The 17,828-nt window shown below is 49.7% G+C and overlaps 2 protein-coding genes across 4 annotated transcripts in view; both read left to right on the plus strand.

Annotated features, from left to right (window-relative positions):
- The window catches only part of Otud7b (OTU deubiquitinase 7B), a 60,393-nt gene extending 57,200 nt beyond the window's left edge, over positions 1 to 3,193 (plus strand). For all 3 annotated transcript variants that reach the window (XM_036189934.1, XM_036189935.1, XM_036189936.1), the window contains one exon: positions 984 to 3,193. In XM_036189934.1, the coding sequence (XP_036045827.1) occupies positions 984 to 2,186 (1,203 nt within the window). In that variant the 3' untranslated portion in view covers positions 2,187 to 3,193. The remainder of the gene's footprint in view (positions 1 to 983) is intronic.
- A 5,001-nt stretch (positions 3,194 to 8,194) lies between these two features.
- On the plus strand, positions 8,195 to 17,777 carry Mtmr11 (myotubularin related protein 11). The gene is made up of 17 exons (XM_036190691.1): positions 8,195 to 8,323; positions 8,665 to 8,755; positions 9,117 to 9,238; positions 9,612 to 9,672; positions 9,813 to 9,955; positions 11,116 to 11,194; positions 11,296 to 11,431; positions 11,646 to 11,733; positions 11,856 to 11,944; positions 12,025 to 12,149; positions 13,141 to 13,207; positions 13,732 to 13,802; positions 14,248 to 14,414; positions 14,684 to 14,857; positions 15,440 to 15,622; positions 15,980 to 16,273; positions 17,008 to 17,777. Exons 1-17 carry the CDS (start codon positions 8,258 to 8,260, stop codon positions 17,152 to 17,154), a joined length of 2,103 nt encoding a protein of 700 aa, XP_036046584.1. The 5' UTR covers positions 8,195 to 8,257; the 3' UTR covers positions 17,155 to 17,777.
- Positions 17,778 to 17,828: the final 51 nt, after the last annotated feature.

Consider the following 17,828-nt stretch of genomic DNA (forward strand, 5'->3'; position numbering starts at 1 on the left):
GAGTGTATAAAAGCAGTGCGTGCTCAGACTTGGGTGCTTCTAAGTTAAAGCTTCTGGAGATTAATTTCGAACAGAATTTGACATAGACTTGTAATCACCAACATACTGGTTTCTGCAGAAATAATTTTCCAGCCAGGCAAAGTAGCAAACACCTGTAGTCCCAGTATTTTGGGAAACTGAGGCAAGAGGATTGTGAGTTTTAGGCTACCCTGGATTGTGTAACAAGACCCTGCCTTGAGTGAATAAATGAATAAATGAATGAGAGAGGGAGAGGGAGAGAGAGAAAGGGAAGGAGAGAGAGAAAAGGCTGCTGCTCCCCCAGAGGCCATGCTTCCAGGCTTCATTGCTGGGAGGCACTCAGGCCCTTTGGATCTCCTTACTGCAGTGAGCACGGGAAAGGTAGACACAGATGGTGTCTTTTCTTGGCCTTCTCTGGAGCTGGACAGTCACTCCACGGATGGAGCTCATGGTGCACTTGGCTCTCCTAGTTTGCTCCCTGTTACTGTGCTAGAGACCATGACCCAAACAGTCACGTGGGAAGGAGAGGGTCTGTTTGGTGTCCGTGTTCTGATGCCACTCCATCACTGAGGGGAGCCAGGCCAGGAACCCGAGGCAGGAACTGAAGCGCAGGCCATGGAGGAAGGCAGGCCATGGAGGAAGGCAGGCCATGGAGGAACGCTGCTCACTAGCCTGCTCTCCCCACTTTCTCACACAACCCAAGACTCCCCACATCAGGCAGTAATCAAGAAAGGCTCCTCAGACTTGCCTGCTTGCCAGCTCTTCCAGTGACAGTCCTTCTTCCCAGATGACCCTCTCCTGTATCAGGGTGACCCAGATACTGGTCAGGATGCCGCCCTCTGTCGTGTGGCCAGGCCCTATAGCAGGGGCTCCAGGGGCCTGTAAGCTGTTAGATAGGTCTCAAGTCTGTGGAGCCTCCCCACACCAGCCCAGTGAGGTGACTGTCTCTGCGCTTCTCTCTACAGGCTCCTCTGGCCCAGCCCGAGTCCCCCACAGCCTCAGCTGGAGACGAGCCCAAGTCCACCCCGGAGTCTGGGGAGTCGGACAAGGAGTCCGTTGGCAGCGGCTCCGCCGGCAATGACGGCGGCAGGCAGAAGGAGAAGTCGAAGCGGGACCGGGAGAAGGACAAGAAGAGAGCGGACTCTGTGGCTAACAAGCTGGGCAGCTTTGGCAAAACCCTGGGCAGCAAGCTTAAGAAGAACATGGGGGGCCTGATGCACGGCAAGGGCCCCAAGCCTGGAGGGCTGGGCAGCGGGTCTGGAGTAAGCAGTGGTACCGAGACTCTGGAGAAGAAGAAGAAGAACGCCGCACTCAAGAGCTGGAAGGCTGGCAAGGAGGAGGCAGCTGGGGATGGGCCTGTGTCTGAGAAGCCCTCGGCTGAGTCGGCTGGCAGTGGAGGGGGCAAGTATAGCCCGGAGGTGATGCAAAGCCTGAGCATCATGCGGATCGCGATGCAAGGGGAGGGCAAGTTTATTTTTGTTGGAACCCTGAAGATGGGCCAGCGGCACCAGTATCAGGAGGAGATGATCCAGCGCTACCTTGCAGATGCCGAGGAGAGGTTCCTGGCAGAGCAGAAGCAGAAGGAAGCCGAGAGGAAGATCATGAATGGAGGGTTAGTTAGTGGGCCGCCTCCAGCCAAAAAGCCAGAGCCAGATGGCGGGGAGGACCAGTCCAGTGACTCCCCAGCAGAGTCCAGGGCACTGGCATTCTCTACCGGCTGCCCTGGGGGCTTTACTATCCCTCGACCTTCTGGGGGTGGAGTCCACTGCCAGGAGCCCCGGAGGCAGTTGGCAGGGGGTCCATGTGTAGGCGGCCTTCCACCCTATGCCACCTTTCCCAGACAGTGCCCTCCTGGGCGACCCTCCCCTCCCCAGGACAGCATGCCATCTCTGGAGCCAGGCAAAGATGGAGTTCACAGGGGTGCCTTGCTACCACCCCAGTTCCGTGTGGCTGATTCCTATAGCAATGGCTACAGAGAGCCCCCTGAGCCAGATGGATGGGCCGGAGGTTCCCGGGGGGCTCTCCCAACCCAGACCAAATGCAAACAACCGAACTGCGGCTTCTATGGACACCCTGAGACAAACAACTTCTGCTCTTGCTGTTACCGGGAAGAACTGAGGAGGAGGGACCGGGAACCAGGTGGGGAAGTGCTGGCGCACAGGTTCTGAATGGGTAGAACCTCAGCGGGAAAGGGGCCAAACAAAGAAAGTTAAGCTCAACTCTGGCTCAGGAGACCAGCCCCTGTGTGGACGGGGCACGTGCAGAAGTGTTGGGGAGAGCTGGAGCGCGGCAGGCTGGCAAGAGCAGGACAGGCTGGCACTGCCTCAGGGCTGTGCTGCTCTCAGGATGGGTTTGACCTCGGACTGCAGGACTGACGGACGGAAGGGGAGGACTGTCTCATAACCTCCCGCGCTGTCCCGGCCCAAGGGAAAGAAGGGAAGTAATTGGTGTGTGGGGTGGGAGGTGGGTGGACATGTTGGGGGAGGAACCGGGAAAGAAGGTTCTGGGTCAGCTAAGGAAAAGCTAGGCCAAAGTTCACTGACTTCAGAAAAAAAGCACATGGTGGTGGCGTTGGGAGTACAGAGCGAACCCGAGACACTGAACCAGTTTGATCTTGGTTTGAATTAGGTAGGTGACGGGCTTGGGTACATTCTTCTTCCGGAAGGAAGGGTCAGGCAGTGTGTGCCTGGCCTACTTAGAAAGGGGATTCTCAATCCCAGTGAGTGGACGTAGGAAACGGGGGAACTTGGAATTCTTTTCCAGTAAGTTCTATGTTGTAGCTAGTCATCTGCCATCCATTCTAGTTTAGGGGGGTTTGCCTGTTGCCCCCATCTTTTCCTCATCCTTTTTGAGGACTGAGCTCAGCTAAGTTAAGAAGTTGTGATTTAAAGAAGTTTTTATTTTAAAAGCAAGTCCTCTTTGGGAGAGAGAAGGGCGGGAAGAGCAGCCTCGTGTGTGGGGTTCTCTTTAGGTGGGTGCAGACTGAGCTGTTTTTAACTACTTAGCAATAACTACATGTGGGCTTTGAGTGCACTGAGGAGGGCGAGCGGCCAGACTGTTTGAAACTATACCAAAACCTTCTGTAGAGCTCTCCTCTGCTGCTGCAGTTCTGTAGAAAGCAGCTTATTTTACTAATTTTTTTAAAGAAAAAATAAGACCCTGGCAAAAAAAGTTAAAAGTTACTTATTCCCCACCCCCATTTAAGTGATTTTTTTTTTCTCCTTCCTGTCTACTTCTGGAGAATGAACTTAACATCTTGGCTTCTTTTGTTAAGCCATAGCTGACCTTAATCTATGGTTAGTTTATTAAAATAATAAAAATACTTTGTAAGAAGAATTATTTTTGATATTAGGACTGGTGTTGAAGCATGGGATGGGGGCTAGGGGCCATTTATAAAGGTAGCTAGAGAAATATATTTTAGTGAACCATAGCCACAGGCCCAGATTAGTCCCAGTGAGCTGATCCACCTTTGGATTTCTCCCTTTTCCTGAGCCAACCCTGTTCTCCAGAGGGGTGGGAGTGGCCCCATGGGAAGAGCTCCCTTGCAGTTTGCACAAAGCACAAGTCTGGACAGCATCTGCTCTGACCAGAGCCATTTTGAAGAGCTTTAAACCAGAAGACTCCCTCACCAATTGTCCTTTCTCCTTGTATTTTTTCCTGGGAGAAAAATCATCTATGCAATTGTGTACACTTGTGGCTGTACATGAAGAAGGGTGTGAGTGTGCTTCCGTGGCCAGTGTTGACTGGCTCTTCCTCCGTGCTTTGATTTCTTTACTGAGGTATGTCATCACCCACTAATGGAATGTAATCCCCACATTGATCTAAGGCACAAATGGCTGTGTGTGTGTGTGTGTGTGTGTGTGTGTGTGTGTGTGCACTCCTGTCTACATGTTTCTTCCGCCTAGTCAGGATAATGATCACACACCTTGGTAACAAAGCTCATTAGAAAGGCTTTTTCCCCTCAAAAAATTTGAAAGTCATTTCCATATCTGTCAATCTATTGATTTAATAATTTCTGTCATTATTTTCAGACAAGTTTTTGTTTGTTTCTTGGCTATGTAGCCCTGCCTGGCCAGCCTGGTACTTGTTATGTCGTCCAGGCTAGCCTTCAACTTATAGCCACCCTCCTGCCTCAGTCTTGTGAGTTGTAGAACCTGGGTGTGAGCTGCCACACCCAGGTTTCTTTAGGCCGGAACCTAATAGAGACAAGCATTTCTGGCAGGTGTAGACCTTAAAGGTCTACTCAGAAATGGAGGATTTTTTTTATGTTTTTGGTTTTTTAGATAGGGTCCTCCTTGGGCCTTAAATGTATGACCCTCTTGCTTCAGCTTACCAAGTGCTGGGATCATGCCATCCAGTATATAAACATAATATAAAAAGCCCAGACTGACTCAAACATCAAAATCTTGGGATGTAACAGGAATGGTATTAAGGTGAAAGCAGTGAGCCCTGAATTGAACAAATATGAGGACAAATCCTGTCTGTTTAAATTTTGGTGTTCGTTCTTGGTTTTTTTGTTTTTGTTTGATTTTTTACGTTTTGACTTTTTACAAAATACTGCATCAAGATGGTATTTATCTTGATTCATGGGTTTTAAGCACTCCATCATTTTTTCTCCCAAGGTGAATGAATGCCTTGTGCCTTGTTCTCATCCCCTTAGACTTGTCCCAGTTTCTGGAGTTTGAGTGGTACTGGTGAACCGTTCACCAGATGAGCCCCCTCCCTTCCTGACACTACAGACACCCTGGTGTGCGCTGCCCATCATCCTCCATACCCTCCCCCCCCCCCCCCCCTCCCCGATGCCTGCCCAGGTGAACAGGAACAGAGATGGCCCAGCTGGGGTTTGCCCAATAAGACCAGGGAAGTTGCTCTCGTTGGATTGCTGTGTTTGGACTTGATCTGTTAGTAGATTGTATTGACCACTCCTGTTTTTAAAAACTGAGAACAAATGAAGAGAAACAGAAACCTTGTATCATGTTTGTTTTTATTTATATGGTACCCAATCTTAATTATTTGCCTTTTCAAAGCAAAAATAAAAGGAAGTTCCAGGGACGGGAAGGGGGTTCTAAGATTATGTGGAAAATGAGTCTTAGGCCCTTTAACTTTTTGTTAAATTAGTTTTAATTGGGAGGGTGACTGTTAAGTCACCAAAAGGCCTGTCCATCTAAGGGTTGTTTTTCTCTTTTTTTTAAATAAGGGATGGTGAACTTTATTTCTCATTCTCTCTGGGGTGAAGGAGGGTTGGGTAGGATGGAGTTAAGGAATAATGTCTGGAAAACAAACAGATCAGGATAGGCTTGCATTTGGGTGAAGAAAGCCCATGCAGTTACTGTGGTGGGCAGAAGTGAGGGAGGGTTATTTGGGGAACTTTCAAACCTCCCTTGTTTAGAGGGTCATGGGAGTGACAGGAAGGTGGACCCTGTGTCCCTGGGTGAGGCATGGCCTCATCTCTCAGGTTTACATTTAAGTGCGATTACTCCTGTTAATCCGGGGCATCTGGGGTCCTGCTGAAGTTAATGGAGAGAGGAGATCTTCAGGCTGCTTCTTTTTCTCCTTTCCACTTAACACGGTTACACCCTCTCCACCCTACATTCTCTGCCCTGTCCCCAACTTCCTGAAAATCCACTAGAGGCCGGCCTCCAAATCCTTCCTCTTTACTCTTGCTGGCTTAATTGAGAATTGCAAAAGACTTTCTTCATACTGTGTTTTCTAAAGAATATAAATTATATCTTTTTATTTAGTTTTTAAGATGCAATTTCTAAGAGTGAGGGATGATGTTAAGCTCCCTGCTGTGCCTTAAAATAGAAGTACCTTCCCTCACCATAGGCTTCCAGAGTCCACAGACCAATAGAGCAGAAATTACCATGACTTTATATTATATACTTGGGTGGGGGGTGATCCTGAGCCCAGAGAATGGAGCTGGTTCCCTGAGATCTGGCTCTTGCCTTTCTTCCTTCAGTCACGTGCCCAAGGTTCCAGGCACTTTGTTTTTCCTGCAGTAAAGGAGCATTTGGGAAATTATTGTCTGTGAGTTACTCAGACACCGCTGGACCCTGCCCTCTTTTTCCAAGGAGGCAGTACCACCCATATAGCCATAGGTGAGAACAGAATTGGAAGCCATTTTCTGGCTTGAAAACACGTACTCCAGAGTCTTGGAATTGAATTCTTTCCCTCCATCTCCAACTGCAGAGTCAATGAGTCATAGAGGCTCAGTCTCTTAATAATATTTTGCAGATACCCAGTCACAAGTTAGGGTGTATTGCCTCCTGTGCTTAAGCTGATTAACTACCAAGCTTCCCTGTAGAATTCCTGTGCCCCTCCATTGGCTGCGTGGGTTGGGGGCAGCAGAAGTGATGGAAACTGTCTAAGGAGTCGGGTGGGAAGGACTTGGCCTCTTTCTGTGTTTATAACTGGATCTGTGACTCATCCTGTGAGTCACTCAGCTCCACCTCCCTCCTCCAGCTGCCCCTCCCAGCAGCCCTTGCTCCTGGCAAACCTGTAACCAAAACAGGGGTCTGAAAATGGAAAATTCTGATACAGCTCTTTGCCTCTCTATGCCCTTTCCATCCAGTGGACAGCTGGGTTTGTGCTGCAGGTGGTGAGAGTCTTCCGTTACCTAACCCTCAGCTGCTACCCTTGCACTTCTGGTTAGGTGATGATCCAAATCCCCCAATTTATTTCTCTGACCATTCTTACTCTGTGTTCTGCTGTTCCCGTACCTCGAGGTATTAAAGACTAGGATGAGGCTCTCCGAAGAGTGGTGGGGAGAAGAAAAGTGGATAGTGGGATTTTAAACCATGGGGGGCGGGGCACACCTCTTCCTACGCTGCTTCCTTATTACAGTTCATAGTTTATTCCACAAGACATTGAGAGGTGTGTGGTGGGGTAGAGGTGTTGAGCAACCTTTTGGACTTTACAATAAGGTTTCTGGGCCCCCTTAGCAAGTACATACCTGTTCCAGACTGACTCCGCTCCTGCTAGCCTCACTATTTCCACAGCTGCGGCCAACACAGGGAACTTTGGAAGCTGAGGCTGGGTGTGTGCTGTGGGGAAGCGAGTATTAAAATGTCACGACCCCCACCTAAGGATTGCTGCCCCTGTACAGACTCAAAGACAATAAAACAGCAGCTCATTAACCCTATCTTGTGTTCATTTCCTGTCTTTCGCGTTGAAACGTGCTACCCTCAAGTTGCCCTCCCCCCATCTCCGTCCCCTGGTCTCCTAGCACCCCACCCCCATCTTTGCTTCTTGTGTTCAGCAGGCAAGGAGGGGGAGATGTGATCCTGGAGCTGAAAGAAGGTTTCCAACCCTTAGCTTTCAAAGTCCAGAATATGAATCATTCATTAGGAGATCTGGTGACTGGGTTGGAGGGGGAGGAGTCGTGTACCTGGGCAGGGCTTTCCTGGGGAGTCAGTGGGGGCGGGAGCGGGGAGGTGCGCTTGCAGCGAGTAGAGGCTGGGTTAGATACTACGACCCTTCCCGGGGCTTTCTGCACCTCCCCCTACTCCACTGCCGAGATTTGCACGCCAAAATACCTGTGCTACATCTGCATCCCAGACGCACCAACTTCCGCCCGCTTCACTCGCCCCTCGGCCTGTCACGCTCTCCGGAAAAGGACGCACGGTCCCGTTCCCATTTACATCCTCTTCTCAACCCCTGTTAGGTTGTTAGCGGAGGTTGAAAATCAAAGGCCAAAACAACAACATAATCATAAAACCCATAAATAAACCAAACAAAGAGAACGAGTTTCCTAGTATTTCATTTCTCACTAAACGGTACAGAGAGCTAGCCCAAAATGTTCCCATTTAATAATTGCATTACTGCGCCCCCCCCCCCCCAACTTGTAATATTCACGAACAGAAAGAGACTAGAACGAGGGATTGGGTAGAGGGATTCTGGGTACTGTCCAGTTACCCCATTTCTCCCATCTTTCTTAAGGCCTCCATTTCCTTTTCTACTTTCCAAAAAACTGAGTGTTCTCCTTTAAGGGGCTGGGCATCTTGCCTGTCCTCTTCAGAGTTACTGAAGTTTCCAAAGAGCCTCCCCGTCTGGGCAGGACACACCTTTCAAATAAGACCCCCGGAACTGTGCTCCTCACATCCCAAACGGTGTTTCCCCTGGGCCCTCCCTCGCTCGCCTCTTCCTCCCGGGCCGCTTGGTTTTAGCCTCTCCCCAGAGAGAGTGAGCATCTTTGAGGACTCCTACCTTGGCTGCTCCACTCCCGGATGGAGCCAGGGAAATGTGGTGGGGGGGCCGGGGCCAGAGTTTCAACATTGCCCCCCAGAAAGAGGAGCCAGAAATGGGGGTAAGGAGAAGGAAGGGGGGGTCGGAGGGTGGGGAGTGGCCAGACGGTGTGAATGGGGATGCTCTGGAAATTAAGAGGGAAGGAAAGGATCCTGAGGAGGGGGTATCTGTTTTTATCAACTGTCACGGAGCTTGCTCTGCCCTTTTCAGTCCCGAGTTGTCTCATTATTCATTAACTAGCCCCTCCCTGTCCTGTCCGCCAGCCCCAGGCCTGAGCCCCTAGCAGTCACTGGTCTCAGTTTCCCTGAGAGGGAGAGGCTCAGTGTGGGTCCCCAAAGGCAGCTGCTGAAGGAATCCCAGATCCTGAGGGTGGGAAGTCCCAGAATAACTCTCCCTTCTCAGTTCTCTGGACCGAAGGCCGACGCAGGCTACAGGATGCCGGAGCACAGCAGTCATCAACTTGGTGATTGCCTGGCCTCTGGTTGCCTCCCAGGTAATAATCTGACTTTCCAAGACTCCTTCAGAATTCCTTCTACCCCAACCTTAAGTTCTCACCAGAGATAGCTCTGTATTCCTTCCCTCAAAGTGTTTCTGCCTGCGGCTTGCTCTCCTGTCTCCCCAAGAGCTGGTGGGGAGCTCCGATGTTCCCTCTGCTTTCTTGCCTTGGTTAGCCCTTTTCTTATTAACTAGTCCATGACCATTGAATGCCTGCTCTGTGCACTGAGCTGTTCGAGGTTACAGCATGCAAATCATTTCCCTGCTATCTGACATTCTAGGAAGAGGAGGAGTACGTATGTGGACACGTGAGCAGCACTAGGAACAGCTGGAACTTTGCTGCCCTGTTTCTCTTTTAGGGGAGAAGATCCTAGCGTGGGCACCAGGGCTGTGGAAAGGGCGAGAACTGGAACTGCCTGGAACTCTGATCTGCACTAACTTTAGGGTCACCTTCCAACCTTGTGGGTGGCAGCGAGATCAGGTGAGACGGTCGGTATAACAGAAAAGACAGAAGCTGGGCATGGTGGTACTGACCTGTGACCCCAGCATTGTGGAGGGTGAGATGAGAAGACCAGGAGCATTCTGGGCTAGCCTGGGCTATGCAGCAATACTTGGTTTTAAAAACACAAAACGAAATAAAAGGACAGCTAGAGTGAACTGGGAAGCGAGTCTGGATTTGGACAAACACGGATAGGGGTTGTCTTTTGACTGTACTATTGACAGTAGGAATTATTTCTAGGGAAGTTGCCTTCTACTGGGGAGGGCGGAGGAGGAGGAGGAGGAGGAGGGCGGAGGCCCCAGGGTAGGACAGTGACGGCTGTCCGAGGTCTGTAGTACCACTCTGCTTCCTTTAGGACACTCCCCTGAGCAGTGACTATGATTTTGCCCTGGTCAACATTGGGCGACTAGAGGCTGGTGAGTCTGAGGGTTTGATGAAAGGGCATCAGAACACCCCCTTTCGGTCCCCAGAAGGTTGCAAGGGTGGGTCGGGATGGACTAGAAGGAATCGTCCCAGAGCGACCCCATGGTTATTCCACTCTGACTCTTGACCTCAGGGAGTGGTGTGTCTAGAGTGCAGCTCCTCCGCCCGGGGTCCCAGCTGAAGTTCATTCCAGAGGAGATTCTCATTCATGGGCGAGACTTCCGTCTGCTTAGGGTTGGTTTTGAGGCTGGAGGGCTAGGGCCTCAGGCCTTGCAGGTAAGAACCCTTTCATTTGAAGAACCCTTCTCACCTGAGAAACCCAAGATCCTCTCCATGCGCCAGGGTCTCTATCATTGTTGATGTTTTTTCTCTTTTTGGGGGCCCGCCACCCAGCTCCCAAATACATCACACACAGAGGCTTATTCTTCATTATAAATGCCCGGCCTTAGCTTGGCTTATTTTTTTGCCAGCTTTTCTTAAGTTATCCCATTTACCCTTTGCCTCTGGGCTTCTCCTTTGCTCACTTCCGTACATCTTTCACTCTTACTCTGTGGCTGGCTGTGTGGCGGTGGCTGGCCCCTGGCATCCTCCCTCCTTGTACTCTTGCTCATCTTTCCCCCAGATTTCTCCTTCTATTTATCCTCTCTGCCTGCCAGCCCCGCCTAGCCTTTCTCCTGCCCCACTATTGGCCATTCAGCTCTTTGTTAGACCTTTAGGTGTTTTAGACAGGCACAGTAACACAGCTTCACAGAGTTAAATGCAACACAAGAGAATGCAACAGGACTGGAGAGATGGCTCAGAGGTTAAGAGCACTGGCAGCTCTTCCAGAGGTCCTGAGTTCAATTCCCAGCACCCACATGGTGGCTCACAACCATCTGTAATGAGATCTGGTGCCCTCTTCTGACATGCAGGCATACATGCAGACAGACCACTGTGTATATAATAAGTAAATAAATCTTAAAAACAAAACAAACAAACAAACAAACAAAAAGAATACAACACATCTTTGCATCATTAAACAACTGTTCCACAACATACACAAAGGTAACATATCTTAAAATAATATTCTACAAAAATCATTTCTCTTGCTCCACTCAAAGGCTGGAGTAAGCGATAGTCTCATAAAGGGGAGGGGCCTGAACTGTCTGGCTCTGTGAGTTATGAGCAGTAACTATGGGTAAGTTTTCACCTCTGAAAAATGTGGAAAGTTGGATAATATTCCTAAGATTCCTCCCCCAAATTAAGATTCTCTGAGTCTATGGTTCTAGCTTTGTTCCTCTGCCAACAGCACCCACCAATTGTGGAGGTCTCCTTCTCTGGGGCCTGTGTTAGCTGCTCTGCTCTGTTGATGGTAAAGACAGAGCAGCAGCACATGCTGTTTCATTGTTTTTATTGCTAGTCTGAGGCTAAAGGACGGGACCTGCTCTCCTCCCCAGGTAACCATGGCCATCGTTCAAGCCAGAGCTCAGAGTAGTCAAATCCAGCAGTATAGAGGAATAACCAGGAGCAAAATTGGTAAGTGAGGATGCTTTAGTCAAGGAAATGGGAAGAGTCTGAAATGGAAGGGGCTAATTGGATAGAGTATTTCTCCTTCCTGTGTCTCACTCCTGCTCCAGGCAAGGTCTCTGGCTCCAGAAAACCACCAATTCCTCTCTTGGAGACTTTAGAAGACTGGGAAGCTGAGCGGAAGAAGCAGGGGGCCAGAGGCTGGAGGGTTAGCACAGTCAATGAGAGATTTGACATAGCGACCAGGTGATGCCCCCATCCGCCCAACTCCTGCTGCCTCCAAGTCTTCCCAGAGTTCCTTGGTGCTCTGAGTCAGCAGTTCCCACAAACTCCAGCCTGTTCCCTCTTTTTAAAGCCTGAGATCCCTTGGAATGGTCTTTCCAAAGTAACTTCCTTATCATAATAGCTTCCTGTCAGCAGAGGTCACTGACAAGCTGTGACATCATTCTTCATTTTTCAGCCTCTCCGGTTACTTCTGGGTCCCTAATCGAATTCTGGACAGTGAGGTCAGAAGAGCATTTGCCCACTTCCATCAGGGCCGTGGACCGGTCAGTCTGAGATGAGAGGGTTAGGGGACAAGGGATGGAGGGCTTCCTGTGAGGCCACTGTCAGGGCAAGGGCTGCGTAAATGCAGTTCTTCCACAGTGACCCTCTTCTCACCCTTATGAAGCGCCTGTCCTGGCACCACCCTGGCGGCAGTGACCTTCTCCGATGTGGAGGCTTCTATGTAGACAGTGACCCTAACAGAGAAGATATCAGGTGAGGGGTCATGGTGAGACTCAGGGCAGCTATTCTGGGAAGACTCGCTGCCTTCCTTCCTGACCCTTCTTTCCCTCCAGAGCAGTGGAGTCAATGCTCCAGGCTGGGCACTCTGATGTTGTCTTGGTAGACACTATGGATGAGATGCCTAGTCTTGCTGATATCCAACTTGCCCACTTGAAGCTGAGGGCCCTTTGCCTGCCTGGTGAGAATAATCTTTGAGCCCTAACCCTAACCTGGTTTACTATTTTGTATATTATAAATGAATAATCCTTTAGCCCAATAATCTTTCACTTTTCTATCCTATCCTCATGGCCACAGGTTTACCAATAGCCTGTTTTCCCCAAATGTTTTTGTTTTTATTTTTCATCCTCTGAGACAGTCTCATTATGTAGCCCTGGCTGGCCTCAAGATCACTATGTAGACCAGGCTGGCCTCAAGCTCACTGATCCATCTGCTTGACTCTATCTCTTGAGTGCTGGGATTAAAGGCATGCACTACCACCACACCCTGCTCCCCAACTTTAAAAATAAAACTTTCCTGGCTGAATGGGTGCAGTGGCACATGCCTGTCATCACACCATTTGGGAAGTAAAATTAAGAGGATCACTATAATGAACTTAGGGCCGGTCTGGGCTACTAGGCCCTGTCTCAAAACAAAAATGAAAAAATTTAAAAAACCATGCAATTCACCCTGTCCATCTTAAGTGTATGATGAATTGTATTTACAATATTGTATACTCATAAAAACTTTTTTTTTAATGCTGAGGATCAAACCCAAGGCCTTCATTTATCATGTGTATGTGTGTGTCTGTATGCCATGTATTTGGGGTTGCCTGTGGAGGCCAATGGTGTCGGCCAAGAGTCACCTGACATGGGTTCTGAGAGTCAAACTTAGGTCATCTAGAAGAGCAATATGCTCTCTTAACACTACGCCATCTCTCCAGCCCCCACTACTAAACAAGTTTATTTTGGTTTGTTTTGCTTTTTTGAGACAGGGTCTTACAGTCTAGCCCTGGCTGTCCTGGAACTCGCTATGTGGACCAGGCTGGCCTCCAACTCATAGAGATCTGTGTGCCTCTGCCTCCATGCTGAGATTAGAGTGCATGCCACACTTGGCTCTCTCAGATTTCTTAACCCATTAGGGTATAGACCTGGATCCTGACCTCTTGGCCCTTCTTGACTCCCCTCTGCTAGATTCACCTACAGCTGAAGAGAAGTGGTTCTCAGCTTTGGAAGGAACACGATGGTTGGACTATGTCAGGTACATCCAACTTTTGTTTTGTTTTTTTGTTTTTCGAGACAGGGTTTCTCTGTGTAGCTTTGGCGCCTTTCCTGGAACTCACTCTGTAGCCCAGGCTGGCCTCGAACTCACAGAGATCCGCCTGACTGCCTCCTGAGTGTCGGGACTAAAGGCGTGCGCCACCACCGCCTGGCTACCAACTTTTAATCCTGATTAGGAATTCCAACTTCTAGCCAAATGTAGTGGTGCACATCTTTAATCCCAGCACTCAAGGTAGGGGCAGAGGCAGGTGGATGTCTGTGAGTTCTAGTCCAGCCAGGTCTACATAGGGAGTTCCAGGATATCTAAGGCTATTAGTGAGACTTCTCCAAAGAAACAAAAAACAACAACAAAATCCAACTTCTCCAGGCCTCTCTTGACGTCCACTTTCCAGCCTTCCATAAATTCATGCCCTCAGACTGTACTGCTGTTTCTTAGAAGGAGCAGGTGTTTGGGAATCTGCCTCTCTTCTACCTCACCCCTCCCTCCCTCCCACGCCCCTCCAGGTCTTGTCTTCGAAAGGCCAGCGACATCTCAGTACTAGTGACATCCCGGGTCCGTTCCGTAGTTCTTCAAGGTGAGGTCCTTGGGTCAGTTCTTTGTGTCCCTTACCTTTTCCTTCATGTGACTGGACAGTGGGAGGGAAGGTGTGCACAGCTTCCCTGTGCACTTAAATACTGGGTTCTTCCTGCTAGTAGGAAGCACTTGGGCCAACGCGTCCTTCAGAGAGACACAGTCCCCTACTGTAACAGTTGTCCCCAACTCTACGATGCTCTTAGTCTCCCCCACCCCTTTATGAGTGGATGGGGACAGGGTCAGGGTGGGAAGGGCACCTGGGATGGTGGTTCCTCTGGGACACTGGGTGTTTCTAGAAGGTGAAGTCTATGACGTGAGTCATTGAGCTGTTTTCTCTGTACTTCTCTGCCCTTTCAACCCTGCTCCTTCCCCTGCCCCCTCCTCTTCCCATCCCCTCCTGCCCTAGCTTCCTGGACCCCCTTTTTGGTTCCTCCTTCATCGCCCAGAGCGTGGTGACCGCGATCTCAATAGCCTCCTCTCTTCACTCGTCCAGCTGCTGTCGGCTCCGGAAGCCCGGACACTGCTTGGCTTCCAGTCATTAGTACAACGAGAGTGGGTGGCGGCAGGACACCCCTTCCTGACGAGGCTTGGGGACACCGGGGCCAGTGAGGAGGTGAGGACACTGGGTTTTGTTTGGGGGGCATTACTAAAGAAATGAGGGTGAGAGAATGATATGGCCTAACCCACTGCAAGTGAACGGTCTGAATGGGCCACGTGAGCCCGAGTGAACCCTCGGGTGCATCAGGCTCACAGCCCCTACTACTCACTTCCTGTTTTAACCCGCCCCCTTGGTGTCCTGCTCCCTCGGGCCTCTGTTCTCGGATCTCGTCAGCCCTGCTTTAGATCCCTGTGGACTCTCCGGTCCCTTTTCTCCCTTTTCAGGCCGCAGTGTTTCCTCTCTTCCTGGACTGTGTCTGGCAGCTCCTCCAGCAGTTCCCAGCTGAATTTGAGTTCTCTGAGTTTTTCCTTCTTGCTCTGCATGACAGCATCCGGGTTCCTGACACCCTCACCTTCCTGAGAAACACCCCCTGGGAGCGTGGGAAGAAGAGTGGGCAGGTTAGTGACTTCTATTTTTTAATTTTTTCCCTATATTCGGACCTTGAAATTTGGTCTTGATTTATGAAAACTGAGGTTTGTGGAAGAGGTTGGGGGAGCTCACTCTTGAGTTTAGACTTGTGTTCTCCACGTGATGCCTGAAATAGCAGGTAAGAGGGTCATAATTTGTTTCTAGATGTGGGACAGACAGACAGACAGACACACACACACACTGGCTTAACAATCCCTGTTGAAAGTTTGTGTGCACAGTCATGTGTGTGAATGTGGATGTATGCATCAATAGCAGTCCTGTGGAGGTCAGAGGACAAGCTCAGGCGTTGGTCCTCATCGTCCACCTACGGCTTGTCTGCTGTATACTCCAGGCTAGCTGGCCCATGAGCTTCCAGGGACTCTCCTGTGTCTGCCTCTCATCTTCCTGCAGAAGCACTGAGATCGCTGACCCTGAGTTATGTGTCTGGCTTTGTAAGGGTCTGGGAGTTCAAACTCAGCGTCCTCACCGTCACGTGGCAAGTGCTCTTCTTATCCACCAAGCCACTTCCTAAGCTCTAACCATCAACCCCTTTTCATGCTTCCGATGTCCAGTTCAACTCCTACACACAAGTTCACAACCCTGAGTACTCCCAGCCTCTCCATGGGAGCTCTGTTGATCTACATTTGTCTGTCTGGGACTGGGATTTACGCTACAGCAAGGAACAGATATCACAGTTCCTTAATCCTGGCTACGATCCGGAGCATTGCCCAGGTTCCTGGCTCCCTAGGCAACAGGTAAAATGTCTATACCTCAATCCCCGACTTTCCCAGGTTCACACTCTTAGATAAGATGTAGAAAGACAGGATATCTGAGTTCCTCAGAGAAAGCAACCGATGTCCTAGAATAGCAAACAGCATCCTTTTTGTCTTCATTTCCGTTTGTTAGGCTTCTTCTTTTATATCCATACATTACAAGTTCCTCTAAACTCAAGCTAATAAGCCCAAAGCCCTAAAGCCTAGTGAGATGTGAGCTCAAGGGAGGCCTGGGGCTTTGGTCTCGGGTACAATGAGTTGGTGGCGGCTGGAAGCCCCTCCCCACCTTAGAAAGCAGCTGTTTTCTCAGTTCCCTGTTGACTTTGCTTTCTCTTTTAGCCAAGCTTCATGGTTCCTGGACCCCCCAGTTCTCTGTGGCTGTTCTCTAGAGGGGCCCTGACAGCCCTTAATCAGCTCTGTCCTTGGCAAGACAGTCCCTCCTTGCTGGCGGTCCCTTCTCATTGGCTCCCTCGACCTGCTAGATCCTCTGAAAGCCTAGCTGATCAGGAATGGGGGCTCCCCTCACATTGGGGAGCTTGCCCTCTGCCTCCTGGGCTACTGCTGCCTGGATATCTAGGACCTCAGATCAGGTTCTGGAAACGCTGTTACCTGAGGGGAAGGCCTGAGGTCCAGGTGAGAAGGAAAAACAGATTGGAGGGGGGCAAAGAGCTGGAAAGGCAAAGGGCTGGAGGAACTGGGGGCACTCGGGTAACAGGTGGTGGGAAAACTGCCAGTGGCTTGGACCACGTGGAATCTAGGGCACAGTTAGAAGAGGAGAGAACATTTAAGACTCTATAAGTAGCAAGGATCTTAAAAATAGATACTACTACCGGGCAGCAATGGCGCGCGCCTTTAATCCCAGCACTCGGGAGGCAGACCCAGGCAGATCTCTGTGAGTTCGAGGCCAGCCTGGTCTACAGAGTGAGTTCCAGGACAGGCGCCAAAGCTACACAGAGAAACCCTGTTTCAAAACAAACAAACAAACAAACAAAAATGATGCTGCCTCCTTTCCTGGGCAGTGGTGGCCCATGCCTGTGTGTGGAGCATCCTGGTCTACAAAATGAATTCCAGAACAACCAAGGCTCCACAGAGAAACCATGTCTTGAAAAAAAAAAAAAAAAAAAAAAAAAAAAAACCAAAAAAGAAAACTAGCTGGGCAGTGCCTTTAATCCCAGCACTGAGGCAGGAGAGCACTGTGAGTTCAAGGCCAACCTGGTCTACAGAATGAGTTCCAGGATAACCAAGGATATACAGAGAAATCCTGTCCTGAAAAATTAAAAAAAAGAAAAGAAAGAAAGAAAAAACAGAAAAAGGAAGAGAGAGAGACTTGCAACAACATACCTGTGTACCCTGCTTTCCCTCCCCAGATGGGCTCCTCAGCCCTTACAGTCTCTGGCCTCCGGGATGAGCTCTACTGTCTTCAGGAACTATTAAGAAAACTGACACCAAGAGTATCTCCTGAGGATCACCGAAAGAAAAGAGACCCAAACACCATCCTCTCTCAGATGCGCTGAAACTGCGGTATTCTCCAGGGCAGGCAGAGCGGGCATGAGAGGCTCTGCTAACCTCTTCCTGTCTGACCACAAAGGAGCTCACTCAGAGCGGGAGTCTCTGTCACCTCTACCACCCCCAGCTCTCCGTCTGGTCTGGTTCCTGGAGCTAGTTTTGTTTCTCTTGATTTGAAGAGTGAGAAACAAAACCAATTTAGAGTATGGCTGCCTTTTTTCCCAGGCAATTCCGTGCCTTTTGGATGACCAACTGTCAAAACTGTGAGGTCAGAGACACTTTTCATCAGTGCCAACAAGATGTCCTAGAGACCTCATTCTCAACCCCTCACCGCTGCTTTGAAATCCCGTCTCTCAGTCTTGTGTGGGAATGAGGTGAATGAGGGAGACACCCTCTCCTCCCACTGTGTATTTTTGTAGTTCTATTTCAGGAGTTCATTAAAGCACAGCATTTCTGCACATTGCTGGCATTGTTTCTTGTGTTGAATGAAGATCTCAGCAAAGTGGATGGGGAAGGGTATGAACTAAGAGAAAAGCACTCGTATTATTCATAAGGAAATAAAGGACCCAAGTCAGATGGAGCTCGGCAGAATTCACATGAAATTTGGGGAAAGAAGGGTTTCTCTGTTTAGTCCTGGCTGTTCTGGAACTTGCTCTGTAGATCAGGCTAGCCTGGAATACCC

The sequence above is a fragment of the Onychomys torridus genome, chromosome 6, assembly GCF_903995425.1.
Source record: "Onychomys torridus chromosome 6, mOncTor1.1, whole genome shotgun sequence".
Classification (NCBI taxonomy): Eukaryota; Metazoa; Chordata; class Mammalia; order Rodentia; family Cricetidae; genus Onychomys; species Onychomys torridus.

Bases quoted from the DNA above. Each gene is read 5' to 3' on its own strand.
- Mtmr11 (XM_036190691.1), top strand. From the start codon at position 8,258: ATGTGGTGGGGGGGCCGGGGCCAGAGTTTCAACATTGCCCCCCAGAAA. The intron at 8,756-9,116 runs GTAATAATCTGA...TTTCTCTTTTAG, and splicing joins GGCCTCTGGTTGCCTCCCAG to GGGAGAAGATCCTAGCGTGG. The intron at 13,803-14,247 runs GTGAGGTCCTTG...TTCATCGCCCAG, and splicing joins CCGTTCCGTAGTTCTTCAAG to AGCGTGGTGACCGCGATCTC.